Raw genomic sequence first — 18,647 nt, 5'->3', positions numbered from 1 at the left:
ATCTTTTTTTCTTTCTAAATTGTAGAAGGGAATCTATTAATTGTCTGGAGTTTTTAAATCCATAGCCAGCACTTAAGTACTATAGGACACTACCTTTCACTTGAACATAGTAACTCTGTGCCCATGGGTGATTTTCAGTGCCCATCCAGCCACAAATTCCATGTCTGATAGCGGAAACAAACAAAACTGTTATTCTCCCTAGCTAGCCCCAATTCTATACTATTCAAGACATGACAAAAACATCAAGACTGATGAAACTCAAGGGTTATTGCTACAGACTTCTAAAAGAGCAGCAGACCTGCCTACAGCTGGGCCAGTGATGAAGACTGAACCTCGGGAAGTGTCTAGCACAGTACCTTTGCCTTGGCATCCTCTGGGTCATCTCCTTTGGAAGCCAGCAGCATGAGTCGCAGGACCAGGGTTATGCTGAGAGGGAACTGTCCTCTCAGCTCAGGAACATTGGATTTTATGAGTTTTCCTATTTTGGGGAATGGAATATCAAAGAAATACACATCTCCCATCAGGTCTTGACCTCTTCTTCCAGCACGACCAGACATCTGGAAAGAGAATCGAATTACAATGTAAAACCTCCCCAAATACTTCTACTGCCATAATGTAAGCACGAGCCCTTTACTCTGCTTTGGAGCATGGAAATTGTACGTATGTCTAACCATTAAGGAACGGACCCTAACAGGCAACTATATAGTGCTTAGGAAATTTGCCATGACTGAGACAGATCTAAAATCTGTCATCATCATGTACCTGTTGCATGCCATTAATATCAGTAGGCATTTGTATAATTGTATAATATATATCCAAGAAATAATCTATTGAAGAAACAAAAAACAATGGCAAAACAGTGATGTCAAAAGCACTTATGGAAGTGTATTGAGTTACAAATCACAAAATAAAATATGTACACAAATAGAATAAACATGAGTGAAATAAAATTCAGAAATGCTGCTTGTAAAAAAAAAAGCAAGTTAAGAATAAACTCTTTGCAGAGGTTATATTAACTCTGATTTTATTAAGTGATTAGACTATGCTGAGGCACTGGGAATATAAGAAACGTGCCCATACTGAAACAACCACGGAGTGGAAGATCCAGAACTCAGATCCTGGCATGTCAGTTCCCAAGTCCATCATCCCAAATATCAAACACCCTAGCTCCAGAGCCCGAAGTAGAAGACTCCCAAAAATGAGACAGAAGAATTCATTCAGCATATGTATGGCAGCAGCAGTAGAAATTTAAAAAAAAAGTGGGGGTTGGTAACATGGTAGGAAATCATATGAGGATGTTGGGTAGAAACAAGGCGTAAAAGGAGAATAAAAAGTTTTTAGAAATAAAGGGAGGGAAGCACATCGATAAGAACCCAAATGTGGGTGAGATATCTAAATTTGATTCTGCTAGCAGAAATAGTTATCAAATGTCTCTGAGCAGGGAAGTCATATGAAGATAAACCGTGCTATCTGCAGGACATGGTAGAATAAGGAGAATGGAGAGTCGGGGAAACTGTACTAATAATACAAGGCCTGGAACGTCTGATGAAAGATTGTGGATACAGAAATTGCAAGGCAAAAATCAAATACCACTATAGGAAAGTAATGACGTGGGCTTGGTAATAGATTGTCAGATGTAAAGATGAGTAGAGCATCAAAGATAATTCTAGAGTGCAAAATCTTGCGCATAGCAAATGAGTGAGTAAATGTTTATCAAGCACCTTTAATGTCTATCTTTCTTACAAATCACTTATTTAATTCTTGCAAATGCTGTGGGAGAGTAATTATTGCCCATATTGTGGAGATAGAAAATGAGAACCAGTCAGTTTAGATGCCTCATCCAACATCACACATCTGACTAATCACACAATCCCAAATGCAGGTGCTTTCAACTATATCACAGCTATAACTGACAGCCAGGCACGGATGAATGCCCAGTGATGCTACTGTGAATTGGGGCATGTTTGTAAACTAAAGGTTCACATTTTTTACTATGCTATGGCCATATTTCAACAATACAATAAGCAAGTTCATGCATATTGCAATACCTGTCTGTAATTTAAAGCATCCAGATAGACTGAGTTTTGAGCAAAAACCACAGATCTACAAGGCATGTTGATACCTAAAGCAAGTGTTCCAGTAGCTGTCACCACCTTGAAAGAGAATAAAACAATTACTTCATAAAATAGCATTTCAATAGAATGCAAGTATTTCCTGTTATAAAGTTGCTGAAAAACTCTTTGGGCTTCAATTTAGCCACAATGGGAAAGCTAGAGAAAGGAGACACATTGGTATTCTTGCTATTTCACAAACACTACAAGTACATTTCCAAATGTGCTGTTTGCTTTGCACAGAATATTCTTCCCCAAATATTCATTTGTCTGGCTTCTTCAGCCGTCTGCCCAAATGTCACAGAGGCATCTGTAGACCACCACATCCAAAATAACCACCCCTATCATCATTATCTATCTCTATCTTACCTGATTTATCTTCATAGCATTAATGACTACCTCCGTAACATTACTTGTTTGTTCACTGCTCTTATACTAGATGCCAAACAAGATTCATTACTGTATCCACAGCACCCATAAGAATACCTGGCAACTGATATGAGTTCAGTAATTTTTTTTTTTTTTTTTGAGACGGAATTTTGCTCTTGTCACCCAAGCTGGAGTGCAATGGTGCATGGCACCATCTCAGCTCACTGCAACCTGCAACCTCCACCTCCCAGATACAGGTGATTCTCCTGCCTCAGCCTCCCAAGTAGCTGGGATTATAGGCTTCCAACACTATGCCCAGCTAACATTTGTGTCTTTAGTAGAGATGGGGTTTCACCATGTTGGCTAGGTTGGCCTCAAACTCCCAACCTCAGGTGATCCACCTGCCTCGGCCTCCCAAAATGCTGGGATTACATGCATGAGCCACTGTGCCCAGCCCAGGAAATATTTTTAAATGAATAACTAGAAAGGAAATTTTTTATGATAGGGAAATAATACTTTTCCAAATCCATTTCCAGACAATTACCTATTTTGTCTACTAAAATTTGTTGAGATTATATTTATAGAAATAACATACCTTAGTAATTTTAAAAAGTTGTTTTCCCCACTAAATCTAAGTAAGTAAATAAATTATTTACTTAGATAATCCTCTTTTTATATAATGCTGAGTATTTCTAATCATCTTCTTTTTCTTTTTATATTGATTGTCATAGATGCCATGGTTAGCATTAAAGTTTAAGTATATGGAGTGATTTCTCTAATTATTCTGTAACTGAAATCTATATATCTGTCAAAATGCAACACATCATTATTACCTGTTTCTCTAAAATTTTTTGAAAAGAACAAAAATAGAAAACAATAATACATTTTGAAAATAACTAGAAAAAATACCTTTTTAAAAAACGTTCTCTATGACAAAGCTATCACTACCATAGTACCTTTTCTGTAGTGATCTCATTATTCATTCATTATCCTACCAGTAATTGAGCCACTACTGTTTAACAGATACTACTTTAAACACAGAATATGCTGATCAAAATAGGTGTGTCTCTCTTCTAACAATTCATAATCATGTAGAAAATATTGTATCTGGTTATCAGCCTTTAAAATAAATACACAATTTGTTATTAGTTAAGAGAAAAGCATAGCAAAGTTGTTAATGCTACATCTTGGGATTTTTTTTTTCAGGCAATAGAATTGTTAACTATGGTGTCAGATTTTCCTTAACATTTAATTTAAGATTAAAAGATACTACCTAGAGTAGCAGAAACAATCTCAATCACTTTTCTTTCTCTCTCTCTCTCTCTCATGAATGTTACATATGTCATACAAAATTTCATAATTTTTAGAAGTCAGTCTACTTGTGAATATTACTCAGGTTCCAAATTTACAGGTAAACTATATAAAGCCCCTTCTTGTATTTATCCAGAAAATCCTCATGCACTCTCATGGGACACACTAAACAAAACATAACAAGGGTTTAGTTTGAAAGTTATTTAAGTTAGTCCTCCCTTTGTCAGTTATCACTGATAAGAGAGAGAACATGGATACATTTCATTGTAGAAATATTTGGAAAAGTATCTGTTTAGGATTTATTTCTGTTCTCATGAAAAAGAGATAAACTGACTGGTACACTTCAATCCCCCCTTCAATTAAATAAGACAGAGGATACGCAGTCATACCATGACTTATTTTTTTAAAAGACAATTACATGAGAAAAGAAGAAAAGTGGTGGCTGTGTTCTTTACTTTTTCCATGAACATTCAGCTTGAAATAGTCATAATTTCAACTTTTAGAATAAAAAAATTCACCTACCCTAAGAAATCCTTTCCTAAAGAGGATTTCAACTAATTGTTTTTCTTTGAAATTCATAGCACCGTGATGATATCCAATACCCCTTTCTGCCAAGGCTTTCAATTCTTCACCTTTTCTTGTAAATTTTACTCGATCGAATACCTTCTGCAAAGTCTAAAAGGAGCAAGACATTTAGGGACTGTGATTTAATTTTAATTATAATAAAAATGTATAAATGAAAACGACATGCATACTATGTAATAACAACTAAATGAGGCAACTATTTGAAATTGACTCTACATGAATACAAAGAACACTTTACGGCAGCAACAGTAACTACAAGAAAAATCTTCCCAATTCTTTGGACAGACTATCTCAAACTCTCTTACTCCACTTCTGGGGCAGAAAATTTTAACAAAATAGCAGATAAAACAGCCAGCAGTGGTGAGTGCATGACTCTTGCCTGAGGGATGTCACTGGCTATTGGAGCCTTAGGAGTTTTCCCCAACAGAGAGACTTCTCCAAGAAGGCAGAGTAGGTTCTTTACCCTACGTGGTCTGGGAATGCCTACTTCCCATTGAAATTGAGCACAAGTGGCGTTAAAAATATCCAGGTCTTAAAGAGGAAATCCAGTTGTGTCCAGAGTTATATGGACAAAGATAAACACTGTTTATGAAGAGAGAGGGACAAAAAAACCATCCAAAAGCAAAGGCTGGTTAGTAGTTACTTCATTCACTCATACCACAGAATCTCAAGGATTCATTAAAATGATGGTGTAAATTCATGGTTATAAAAATAAGACACCACGAAGCTTACAAAACAAGGTACACAGTAGAATGAACATGTGTGTGCACACACACACAAACACACAATGTATGTAAGTGTGTATGTATATAGTCACAGGAAAATGAGGTAAAGGGTTGGTCTGGGCCGGGCGCGGTGGCTCACGCCTGTAATCCCAGCACTTTGGGAGGCCGAGGCGGGTGGATCACGAGGTCAAGAGATCGAGACCATCCTGGTCAACATGGTGAAACCCCGTTTCTACTAATACAAAAAAAAATTAGCTGGGCATGGTGGCACGTGCCTGTAATCCCAGCTACTCAGGAGGCTGAGGCAGGAGAATTGCCTGAACCCAGGAGGCGGAGGTTGCGGTGAGCCGAGATCGCGCCATTGCACTCCAGCCTGGGTAACAAGAGCCAAACTCCGCCTAAAAAAAAAAAGTTGGTCTGGTGGACTTAAAGGAGCTCCTTAGGAAAAAAATAAATAAAAAGAAAGGTTGGTCTGGAAGGAGAGTGAGTACTTGTGAGTGATGACATTGCTTTTATTACTACTAATTTGTATTTTCAAATTAGTCCACCATAAGAATGAGTAATTTGCATTTTAAAAGGTTTCTGCATACCAGTTTTAGATATTCCAGTGCCTCTTTGGTGTTTTAGCTATAATGTAAAAAGCTTCTGATTTTGAGAAATTCTGTGAATATTATTTGAAGTGTATAGGGCCACAGGAACCCAAATTTTCAAATGAAGCATGTGAAATTGAAGTCTAGAATTCAGGTTGTGGAAACAATGTAATAGAAAGAAATACTGAAAGGGCAGACATTTTCAGAGGTGAACTGTTAACAAGCCAGACATAATCCACAAATCCTGAATCACTTGCACAGGTATCCTCATCTCAGTGTGTGCTCCTAGAGAATTGGACCTAGGAGACTCTTTCACAAACCCTGGATGAGACTCTTATGTCCTTTTTAGATACACTCTGCAGAGCCTTCAAGAGTGATTTGCAGCTAGAGGAGATTTCTCTTTCGGTTGGGATTGTATTAATTATGTAATACATTATCCATATATCTTATTAAACATTGTCTACAACTAAGAAGCTATGGCTGATGAATGAAATAGTCTGGAGAATGGTCTCATTGTTTAAGTGCCGACCTCAGTGTCCACTGCTTTTCGATCAGCATATGTGCAGTCCTGTGGGATTTCCAGGTTCTTCTCAAGACTCTTCAGTAGATTATCATGTTCAGCTTCATGGATTAGGCTTTGATCCACATTTCTGGGTTTTTTCTGGCTCTTTTCATCTCTTGTTCATAAAAATAAAATTTTAATTAATAGAATTGTAAGTAATGAATGAAGTAATTAATTAACTTGGCCACCATAGGATGCCCAAGACTTTCCAAATCATTCTTCTTGCCTTGTCTTCCACTGCTGTGTGTCTTTATTTTATTTTATTTTTTTCAAGATGGAGTCTTGCTCTGTCACCCAGGCTGGCATGCAGTGGTGCGATCTTGGCTCACTGCAACCTCTACCTCCCAGGTTCAAGTGATTCTCCTACCTCAGCCTCCCAAGTGGCTGGGATTACAGGTGCCTGCCACTACGCCCAGCTAATTTTTGTATTTTTAGTTGAGTTGGGGTTCCACCATGTTGGCCAGGATGGTCTCAAACTCCTGACCTCGTGATCTGCCCACCTTGGCCTTCCAAAGTGCTGGGATTCCAGGCATGAGTGACTGCACCTGACCTGCTGTGCATCTTTAATAACTCAGTCTTCTTCCTCTTCAGCCTCTGGATGTTATGATCCATCATGAGAAAAATCTATCACATATTTATCTTTCCTGTGATGTTCCCTTTCCTTCTGGCTGTAGCCTTCTTGCCAAACCCAGTTTTCCCCAGATGACTCTGTTTCTCCTTGCTAAAGTGATGATCATTTTCTCTTCCTTGGCCTTCATGACCCTAGACTTGGAGGTAAGGTAGGCATTCTCCTTGCTCCACATTGCCATTCCAGTCATTCTCCTTCCCTCCTTGTAGTGGACACTACAGCTGCTCTGAGTTTGGTTGCTAAGGCTCTCAGCTGCACCATTCCCTGGAAAATTGCCCTAAACTGACAGGGGCCTCTTGGAAATGCCTGCATGGTTACAGCCTCTCCTGGGGATGGGAAGTAGCCCATAGCCAATGTCTGACTGATATGAAGTATAAAAATCAGCCCCCTTGACTCAAGGTAGGGCAATTATCTGGTGCCCCAGCATTCCCAATAGGGTGAGAATCAGGCTGTATTCTAGCAGAAGCCACATTCTTGCTTTCCTTCACCTTCCCTTTCTTGCTTCCTTCACTTTCTTATAGGTCCCTCATGAGCACACACCTTCAATAATTCCCTTCCACAGATATCCTCATCTCAGTGTTTTGGTACTATGGAATCTAACCTAGGAGATACCTCCATAAACCCTGGCTAAGACCCTTCCATCATCATGCTGTATTGTCCATCCATCACCCTTCAATGTAACATGCACCCAAATCACTTATCCTTACTTTGATTTTTAAAATTTTCTTTTAACTGTGCACTGAAGACAATTCTAAATATGGGATGAGCTCATTTGTATTTCATCATTACGTATTCTCACCTCCAACCAACATTACCCTTAACTCAGGGGAACAGGTCCTGACTATGGAAGAGCCTGGCCCTAAAATTTGCAGAGCACGCAGCAGAGCTCCTCATAGTACTGTCTCACTGTAAGATTTTAGTCAAGGTCATAAACTGTCAAATAAAATAAATTCTATCCTCCTACCTTGACAAATATAGCTCCATGATAACCTGGAATTCAAGGGTGAGAATGAGTGCTGGGCAGGCTGCCCCTTGCTTTATAGGAACAGATGCAGATGGAAGAGGCCAGAGTGTGACTATCTAAAGTGCCCCCTTGCTTTGAGTGTGGTGATGAATAACACATTAAAACACGCTTTCTTGTCATAACTTGAATTGTTGGTCACTAATCCAACCTGAAACGTGGCTCCTGGTGCCCTCAGGAAACGTCGTTGAGGATCAGTTACTAAGAAGGATTACACCTCTTATGCTGTCCCTGGGTTTTTCCCCTCCTACACTTCCAAAGAAACAGAAAAATAGGGAGAGGAAATATAACCAGAAGGATCAGCAGAAAATCTAGTTTGCTCTAGAATTTGGGAAACCCAAATCAGAGATGCTCTAAAAGTTGTTTCAACTTAGGGAGAAATATCTATCATTCATTCAAGTATATTTATGGAATAATATTACCTGCCAGGTAATGTGCTAAGCACTGAAGACACAAAAAGAAAAATACATGGTTCCTGTTGTAAAGGAACTTAAAATTTAGGAAAAAGAAATACATACAACAACAACACATTACAATAATTGATTACAAGCTATTGAAAGTGTAGCAAGAACGTGGGAGAAAGGGTAGAAAGTCTAACTGCAGGAATCAAGGAAAGATTTGGAGATGAGCTAGCAAAAGTTATCAGTGTGAGTTTTGGGACCAATGAGGAAGGAGGACACTTGAGGCAGATGGGTCAGTTCATGGAAAGAAAGAGGTAGAAAAGTAAGTCATGTGAGGAGAACCATGAATGTTGACTATTGATAGAGGAAAGTGCTAGGAAGCAAGACGGAAAGAGTTAAGGCAAATACCAAAGAATTTTGGCATAATGCTCAACAAGTTTAGACTCCATCAGCTAAGCAGGGGTGAAGGAAGAACACTGACAATGGGATAATTTATTCAATTCAAATGTGTGCAAGATCATTGGTTGACTAGATTGGAGAGTGGTGAACCTCAAGGCTCTGAAGTTTAAAAAAAAAAAAAAAAGGACCTCTGTGATCATCCAGGCAAGACATGATGAGCTTCTAAAGCAGGAAGTGACTTAAGATGGAGAGGATCAGGGAGAGGGGATAAACATTTTGGCTTTAGAGTTGACAGAATTAGACATTGAGAGCAAGGAAGAAAAGTCACATTAGCTAAGTCTTTCCAAGCACCAAATCAGCATTTCCATCCATTCTCAAGTTCATTTTATGATCACTTATAAAACTGTGATGGTACGTATACTACACCAAAGACAAAGTGTGTAGTCTATATTTCAACCTTCTGAGGACTAACTAACAGCCAGAGTTCATATATGTCAAAGATGTGCTTACTGTGCAGGCTGATTATGTCAGGGTATAAAACTACCTAGGCTGACAGGCTGTGGTCTTCCTCTCCCAAGACCTAAATGAGACTGATCAATGCAATTAAGGAACGCATGATCACTCATGTTTACCCCATTCTCTCATCTAAATGTACTCAATTTAGAAATAAGTCCAAGCAAGGCTGGGCGCAGTGGCTCACACTTGTAATCACAGCATTTTGGGAGGCCAAGGCAGGTGAATAAAAATCACAAGGTCAGGACTTCAACACCAGCCTGGCTAAGATGATGAAACCCCATCTCTACTAAAAATACAAAAATTAGCTGGGTGCAGTGGCCGGCACCTGTAAGTGCAGCTACACAGGAGGCTGAGGCAGGAGAATCACTTGAACCTGGGAGGCAGAGGTTGCAGTGAGCCAAGATTGCACCACTGCACTCTAGCCTGGGCAACAGAGCAAGACTCCATCTCAAAAAAGAAAGGAAAGAAAGAAAGAGAGAGAGAAAGAGAAAGAAAGAAAGAGAGAGAAAGAGAAAAGAAAGAAAGAGAAAGAAAAAGAAAGAAAGAAAGAAAGAAAGAAAGAAAGAAAGAAATGAAAGAATGAAGAAAGAAAGATTCCAAGCAATAACTAGAACTTATTTATAGAACATATTCAATGTTTGTTTCCTGCTGTAACTTAGGGAGTATTTTAACCCTCTACTTATCAATTTGTTTAGTTAGCTACTTACATGATCTTTTGTTTCTCTATGGATTTTTTAACTTTTCGAAGTTTGTTAGCCATGACGTGGGCTTCTTTATCAGCTTTAGGAGGCCTTTTCTTCTCCTGCTTTTCCTCCAGGAAAGCACTCACACTTTTAGCTGTGTTTTCTACAGCTCCTAACTTGAATCTGGAAATTTAAAAAAAAAAATGCGTCTTGAAAATAACATGATAAATACAATTCAAAAACTCATATTTCCATCTACTGCTATCATCCTGACGTTTGCCTGTTGGGTTTTTAATACCCACCTTTAAAATGTTACCCAGAATGTCCACACCAGGTTTTCTGAATCAGCAGACTCCTTATTAACCTCATAGTAAATAATGTTGCCCGTCCTCCCTCCTAGGGAGGACATTACTCCTGGGACAATGCAATGAGAACTCATGGAAATGTTTCCTCTAAGAATAGTCAAATATTCCATAAGCAAGGAACAGAGAATAACGGCCTTTCCCCATTTTTATAGAGAAGAAAGATAGCTATCCCCATCACCACCCTTCTGCGAAAATGGAAAAAAAAGATTAATCAACAAAAAATTGTTCTTTTGGTAGAGGGTAAGAACCTATGATTCTTTCCAGAAGAATAAACATAGGTGTTGCTGAACTTTGCAATGCAGAAATGTCTCGAGGTCTGGGCTTTATACCATTGAAATGTAGATACCTAGGAATGCAGTGACCCATACTTTCTGGTACCTTGGGGCTTCACCCAGCAATTTGGTCTAGCTTGTAGTCAGCTGACTTTCTCAGCTGAGCAGTTAGCTACAAATTGCTACAGACATTTATAGACAGATGGCTACAGATCAAATTCTCGTGATATATGAAGAGTAAACTGTTTCTAGAGGAGTAAAGGCAAACATTTCCTATGTTTATTTCACATGAATTTCCTGTGTCAGGAAGCTAAGGCTTTCCACCTGAGCACTGAGAAGCCCAGGGAGGTCTTACTTCCCCACGGCACCTCGGTGGCAAAATGCTGTGGCTGCAAGTAGCCAGTAGCGATTGTCACTATATTAACCATAGCTTATTATAGCAAGTCAAAGGTTTGGTTTGTACAATAAAGTTTTTTAAATCTATGTTGTGAAGCAAAGGGCCTTTTTAAAGTCTTTATAGAGCTATCATTAAAAGGAAATGTGTTTAGCTAGTGAGCAAGTAAATAAACTGGCACACTGGTGAAATAAGAATTTTAAAAGTGACAGTCTATGCCACACGGCAAGAAATTTCAGATAGTAGACAATAAAATAATAGTAAGAGAAAACATTTATATTCTACACAGTTGGCCAGGCGTGGTGGCTCACACCTATAATCCCAGCACTGTGGAAGGTCAAGACGGGCAGAGGACCTGAAGTCAGGAATTGGAGACCAGCCTGGCTAACATGGTGAAACAGAATACAAAAATTAGCTGGGTGTGGTGGTCCATGCCTGTAATCCCAACTTGGGAGGCTGAGGCAGGAGAATTGCTTGAACCCAGGAGGTGGAGGTTGCAGTGAGCCGAGATAGTGCCTCTGCACTCCAGCTGGGAGATGGAGTGAAGCTCTGTCCCAACTTGGAATAAAAAAAAAAAAAATTTACACAGTTGCCAGGCATTATTCTCAGTGATTTCAGTATATTAACTCATTTAGTACTCACAATGACCCTATGAAGAAGGTGCTATTAATGTCTCTCGTATTATCCTTATTTTGCAGATGAAAAAATTGAGACATAAAAAGATTAAGTGACCTGCTCCAGAGCCCACAGCTTATATGTGGCAGAGTCTGGCCTGCAAGCCTCTGTTCTCAACTCCCCTTTTTAACTGACATATGTTGATTCTCTTTTTACATTAATGCAAGTTACTGGGGTCTAGGAATATATTACTTTTTAAAATGGTGTCACTTTTATCACAGTACATCATTTTTTCAAAAACTCTTAGAAATAATGTTCAGAGATCACTTGAAAATAATGTTGCATCTTAAATCTCTCCAATAACCTATTTATTATGTCAACCAAAACAAAATCAAAGAAAAAATATCTCCAAGTGTGTTGACTACATTTGGAATTAGAAATGAGAATTATAACCCAAGATGCACAGCTATGGCAAACCACATATGTATCTGAAGGGATATCTGTAATCCCAGCCCGGGAGGCTGAGGCAGGAGAACTGCTCGAGCCTTCTGCACCATATAAAACATATTAGGTATATGTGCATGCTTTTCTATCGATTTGTCTTATATCAAGATAATTCTCAGGTCCAAGTAAAAAATCCCAAGGTGGTAGACGTAAAATTTTGCCTCCCCTATATTTGTATGAAGGTATGAATAATAAACACCTATTTTTCAGTGTTTGTTTTGCAGTGAGGCTGTTAGAACTATCCCAGAGGTACAGGAGTATTTGAGGAGGATAAAAGGAAGCTCGTATTGGCAAAAGGAGAGGTTCATATAAGCTGCTTAGAAACACAGTTTATTGGTTTTAGAGACACAAAACTAGAGCTGGCATCTGTTTATCGGTGGAGACGCCATTGCTGGGCGTTCTTTCAATGGCATCTTATCTGAATTGCTGCAGTCCTGAAGAAAGAATTGCCTGTGGGATGATTTTAGAAAGTCCTTGAGACAGGACTTTATCTCAGCCATGCAAGTCTGAATACTCTGCCTTCAGGCTCTCTCAGCTCTAGTCTGTTTCAATCTGACAAAAAGTGATCATCGTATCTGCAACTTTCACAAGAATCAATGTGACCTAGAGATTTGTACCTTATTAATAACATTTTTGTAGCAATGAGCTAAGTGCTCTCATAACTTATTTTTATTTAATTCTCACTCCAGTCCTATGTATTATTATTTTGATCATCTCATTTTGCAATTAAGGAAATTAAGGCTCAAAGTCATTAAGTTCCTGTCCAGAAATAACACAGCTCATGGGGGCAGAGGCGGGATCCAAGCTTAGGCCTGAACATGAGGTGTGTGCCCTAAGCACACACTGCTATTGCCATCAAACACTGAATACGTTCCACGCATTTTTTTTTCCCAGAGACTAGACTGCAGAAGGCTGAAGGGTACACTACTATTTGAAAAACTCCTAGTGGTAAAACTTGAGCCCAGACAAATACTCAGCTCTCTTGATGATCTGGGGCTACTTAGCACTAAACCAAATTGGGTAAGGCCAAGGCTGTTCCCAGTTTATTTTGTAGAGAATCCAAGAGTCCTATAAACAGGCCAAGCTTCAATTCTTCAAGTAGAATTAAACTTTTGATGTTTTTGTGAAATATTTTAGTTTTAAAATATTTTAAGTATGTGACGGACTTTGGTACATGCTACTCCCAAAATATACCACGCTGGCATATCACCGTTTTGAGTTGAAAGCATGTGGAAAAACAGCAGGGTCAAGATCATGCTGATCTTTCTTTTTCTTAAAAGTAGCAGATTAAATGCCCACATAAAATGTTTTTTGTACCAGAAGGAGAGTAACATTCCTACCTTCAAAGATGGGAAGTTGAAGCCAAGGAAAATCTACACTAACAAACCTTGTTAAACTAACTCTTACCTTTCTAGTCACATCTTCACCCAGATTACCCTAGCTCAAGCCCCTTTACCTTGTGATGTTTTCACAATTTACTACTCTTTGTCTAATTCACCATGCAAGTGTTCAACTCTAACTCCATCTTTGTGTCTTCATCTCCTTATGGAGCCTTCTGCACCATATAAAACATATTACATGCATGTGCATGCTTTTCCATTGATTTGTCTTATATCAGTTTAATTCTCAGGGCCAAAAAAAAAAATCCTAAGATGGCAGAGGTAAAATTTTGCCTCCCCTTTATGTGTACATAAGTATGAATAATAAACAGCTATTTTTCAGTTTCCATTTTACAAACAGCTATATTTCAGAAATATCCCAGAGGTACAGAATTATTTTTGTTTCTAATTACAATCTATAGCCATACTTGAAAGTGAAGTAGGTGAACTTTGTAAATCCTTGGCAGTGCAGAAATGTATTTTCCTTATCCCAACAACAAAGATAAAAGGAGTAATATTATTGCCATTCCCCAAATTTCCAAACGCAGTCTTACATTCACCCATCATCATTATTTTAGGAATATATCACCAGTGATTCATCCTTAGCAAGACTCTGGACTTATTTACTTCAGCGTCCATGACTTACATGTAGTTTGAAATTATCCAAATTTAGTAGTGTTGTGCTCTAGTCCCAAACTATGTTATCAAGTTTAATCTAGTATCTAATATGTTGTCCATTTAATAAATTATACTTTGATGTCATGTTACTGAAACTGCACTATTTTGTTCAATTTTAAGCTATATTATACTACAATATATAAAATTTAGCAAGATGTCAGTGTATCTGGATCACAGTTCTCATTACTATAAATTAAATATAATAAAATAAACTTTCAATAAGCAGTATATTGTGAGGATAGTTTAATTGTATGTGGGATACTTGTGTGCATTGAATGTGTGCATTGAACAGGTGCATTGAACGTGTAGTTCAATGAGTTTTCCAAAGAACCTAAGTATATACTGAAAATTAACAAGATTAAATAAAAACTAATAGTTTACAGTAGAAAGAATACAAAAGATAGAGTAGCAAACTAAATGAAGAAGGTAATTCATAATAGCACAAATACAAATACAAGAATTGAACTAGAAACTTGTATTTTTTAAAAAATATATACATTCAAATAACCAATGGGCCCCAGAAATAGTAATGAATAAATACTGTACTATGATAGGAAAGTTTGTATAACTCCCTCACTTTAAAGCAGCGGTCCTCAACCTTTTTGGCACAAGGGACTGATTTCACAGAAGACAGTTTGGTGGTGGGTGGCAGGGGAGAGGGGTGCGCAAGAATAGGGGGGATGGTTTGGGGATGAAACTGCTCCACCTCAGATCACCAGGCATTCGTTAGATTCTCATAAGGAGCATGCAACCTATACCCCTCACATGTGCAGTTCACAATAGGGTTTGCCTCCTATGAGAATCTAACCCCACCACTGACCTGACAGGAGGCAGGGCTCAGGCAGTAATGCTGGCTGACCCACCACTCACCTCCTGCTCTGTGGCCCAGTTCCTAACAGGTCATGGGCTGGGCCTGTACTGCTCTGTGGTCCGGAGGCTGGGGACCCTTGCCTTAAAGGAATGAGTCTAATACAATTACAAGCAAAACCAAATTAAATTAAATAACTTACAAAAAAAACAGTGCAGGCAACTTCTCCATTTTCCTTAGTTTTTCAACTAGAAGTGGAAACATTCTGATCATGTTTTCTGGACTAAAATCTGCATTAGGACTAAGAGTCTTAAGTACCATTCTGGCCTGTAGCAATGAATACAAAACAATTTTAAGTTCTGCATAAGAAAGAAAGGAATTACTACTTTTTGCTAAAATATTTTCATAGCTGTCTAATGTACGCTTTTTTTAAATAGTCCTATGAAAGCACATTATAAAACTATGCGAAGAACCATCAAAGAAACATACAAATCAATACACTAGAAAACAAAAATTTGGCAGTAATATACACACACATGCGCAATTTAGCCTGCAATTTTTCAGGCAATACAAATCAGGAAGAGAAACATTTTTCAGCAAATGATGCTGGTTTCACTATAACAGGAGAGCAAGTGTGAATCACTTTCTACATTATGTAGAAAAATCACATCCAAATACATCTCCAAGATTTGTAACAAATTAGCTAGAAGAAAATGTAAGTCAATTATATTATGTTTCTGAATGGGAAGAGATTAAGGTATATTGGCAAAAAATATCCAATGAGAAAAGTCTAATATATGTCATTTCTCAATCTGTGCCAATAAATCAAATTTCAAAACATGAAGACCATCAACTTATTAAAACAAACATGCATAACTTATATAATTCCAGGTGAAGTTTTAATACACAAATAGTTCCTAAGACTTGAAATAACAATATGAAAAGAACAATAAACTCCAAGTCAATAAAGAAAGAGGAGTAAAACATTCTTCTCAGAGTCTGTTATTGTGAGTTCAGTCTCTCTGCTGCCAAGATATCAACAATATCATCTCTATGGAGAGTGAACCTTTTGTTCTTATCTGCTAAACCATTTAGAAGCAACCAGTAGCCTCTGGCACACGGTTCGACACTGAGGATGAGACAAAGACCAATTTACTTTCTCTCTTTTTATTCTATCTATTTCAAAATCACTAGACTTTGTGTTCAACTTAAAATTCTAAAATAAAAATTGAGGATTAAAAATTTCAGAAAATTATATTAACGGAATGATATAACTCAAGAAAACAATAAAAGTATAGTTTGACCAAAAAATGTGTGAAAGTTACCTCCTCTATGTTGCCATTTTTAATCCAACTTGTTAATTCTGCCTTTAGACTCTCTTCATATTTTCTAACATCCATCTTTTTAATGACTAATTTATTGTTAAAATGAATAAAATTTTCTGGACACAGTTCCTTAAAAACAAATGTTACAAAATTAAGTACAATCATGCAAGAAAATTCAAAAGTATTTCTTGATTATATGACTCATTAGCAGCATTACAGGTTTCTGGAGCGGACGGATGGTTAAGCTTTTTATCTCCGCATGGCTTCTAAAGCATAACATCACTAGGATAATGAACTCTTCAAAAGAAAGAATACAAAGAAAAACAAAGCAGAAGATGAAAACAAAGAGCAATTGGGACTTAGAAGGGAAGTAAGCGTAATAATAAACAGAAAATATGAATCCAAGGTGTAAGAAGACGGAAATATAATAGTGTTCCAGAAGTTGAAAAGATTTCAAAAGAAAACAAAAAGAAGCAATATTTTCAGGAATCAAAATAAAATACAAATTAAAACCCATTAAAAAAAAACAAAGAGAAAATGTTAGAAATACGAGAAGAAGCAATCTTATTTTAGGAAGAGTCGACTAATAATTTTAAAAGATCAGATGCAAGTGATTAGAAAGGGTGAGAGTTTGTCTTTCTGAACAGCAATGTTATCATCGCCTACAGTTGTGTTAATTACATCATTATTATTTACCTGGGCCCGGGGCCAACTTTCCCAAATTTGAAACATGGTGTCATATAGCTGGATGCTTTCTCGAGGTGAAAGGGAAAGATCAGGAGGGAATCCATACCTTTCAATCTGTTTAAAATAAAGTTAAAATGTTTACTATTTATTTTACTTTATGCCTTATCCTTTGCCTCTTAGTCACTATCATAATCCAAAGACACTGAAAGGCATTAAAGTAAAATGTTCAAATGCTGATAGGTGCTAAACGCCAACATTTATACTAGCTACAAGCGTCTTTGAATCACCAAAGTGGAAAAAAAGCCAAAATCCCACTAAAAAACTTTAATATTACTTCCTCAGATCTTTTCATTGTGCTAATTTTCTTTCTTTTTCTTTTTTTTTTTTTTTTTTGAGATGGAGTTTCGCTCTTGTTACCCAGGCTGGAGTGCAATGGTGCGATCTCAGCTCACCGCAACCTCCGCCTCCTGGGTTCAGGCAATTCTCCTGCCTCAGCCTCCTGAGTAGCAGGGATTACAGGCACGCGTCACCATGCCCAGTTAATTTTTTGTAATTTTTAGTAGAGACGGGGTTTCACCATGTTGACCAGGATGGTCTAGATCTCTTGACCTCGTGATCCACCCGCCTTGGCCTCCCAAAGTGCTGGGATTACAAGCGTGAGCCACCGCGCCCGGCCCTGCCCTGTGCTAATTTTCTATGAACTGTCTTCATGATCGAAATCAGAGCTCTGGGAAGCTGAAAGATTTGTGGACTCAGTTTAGACAAGACATAACCTCTACTTTACAGCTAACACCAAAAGTGATGTAATTAAGAATGTGATTCTTTACTTTTATGTATACCAAGCCAGGCTAAAAAGAGAAAGTCTTATTTGCTTGAGTTACAAGATAAGAACTGGGTCAACTTCAAGATAAAGGTTCTCAAACCACCTTCAAGACTCCAAGAAACTTCTCCCAAAGGTCACTGAAGGGTCTGCTTTAAGGCTTCTGAATAAAGTATGCCATTCATTTTTTCCACAAGTGTTTTTAAGTGGAAATAAAAAATTCCTGTTCTCAAAAAGGTTCATTGTAGTATTTCCTACCGGTTCCAATCACTACTGCTAAAAATCATTTGCATGCAAAAACATACTCTCTGAGATGTTAATAGGAATGTAATACAGACTGAATGTTTGTCTGCTCCCAAAACTTGTATGTTGAAACCAAATCCCCAATGGGATGGTATCTGGAGGCAAATCCTTTGGGAGATGATTAGGTCATGAAGAAGGAACCCTCATGAATGGGATTCATGCTGTTGTAAAAGAGACCGCAAGATCTCCCCTGTCCCTCCTGCCGTGGGAGGGCATAGGAAGAAGTCAGCTATCTATGATCCAGAAAGCAGGCCTTCACAGACACAAAACCTCCCAGTGCCTTGACCTTGGACTTCCCTCCAGAATTCTGAAAAATCAATATTTGTTTCTAAAGCCTCTCAATTTGTGGTATTTTTGTTACAGAAGCCTGTGGAATGTACTAAGACAGTATGCTTCAAAAAAGAAAAGGTCGGGAGAAATGATATATATTGCATCAAATAGGATTCTTTGAGATTTCTCACTAGAAATGTTAAATCTCAAAGAAGTAAATACAGCATGCAAATTTATCCAAAATAATTTGACAGTACTGCACTTGTTTTTGTAAATAGCTATTAAAAGGTTTTAAAATTCGGGTTTCAAAATTCAGGGCTAAAAAA

General features: G+C 37.9%; 1 protein-coding gene across 3 annotated transcripts in view; it reads right to left on the bottom strand.

The window, feature by feature from the left end:
• Positions 1 to 18,647, bottom strand: part of LOC105720595 (DExD/H-box helicase 60) — a 104,483-nt gene that overhangs the window by 24,979 nt on the left and 60,857 nt on the right. For all 3 annotated transcript variants that reach the window (XM_012457209.3, XM_064371037.1, XM_064371036.1), the window contains exons 23-30: positions 16,938 to 17,042; positions 16,242 to 16,370; positions 15,119 to 15,243; positions 9,926 to 10,084; positions 6,221 to 6,368; positions 4,314 to 4,466; positions 2,049 to 2,153; positions 357 to 557 (exon numbers count right to left, since the gene is read on the bottom strand). In XM_012457209.3, coding sequence (XP_012312632.3) covers positions 357 to 557; positions 2,049 to 2,153; positions 4,314 to 4,466; positions 6,221 to 6,368; positions 9,926 to 10,084; positions 15,119 to 15,243; positions 16,242 to 16,370; positions 16,938 to 17,042 — 1,125 coding nt within the window. The remainder of the gene's footprint in view (positions 1 to 356; positions 558 to 2,048; positions 2,154 to 4,313; positions 4,467 to 6,220; positions 6,369 to 9,925; positions 10,085 to 15,118; positions 15,244 to 16,241; positions 16,371 to 16,937; positions 17,043 to 18,647) is intronic.

Source organism: Aotus nancymaae, unplaced genomic scaffold, assembly GCF_030222135.1.
Source record: "Aotus nancymaae isolate 86718 unplaced genomic scaffold, 86718_ANA_hifiasm-v0.15.2.pri h1tg000115l, whole genome shotgun sequence".
NCBI classification, from domain to species: domain Eukaryota; kingdom Metazoa; phylum Chordata; class Mammalia; order Primates; family Aotidae; genus Aotus; species Aotus nancymaae.
Note: the sequence above shows the minus strand (reverse complement) of the source record. Positions and strands in the feature narration are given on the sequence as shown.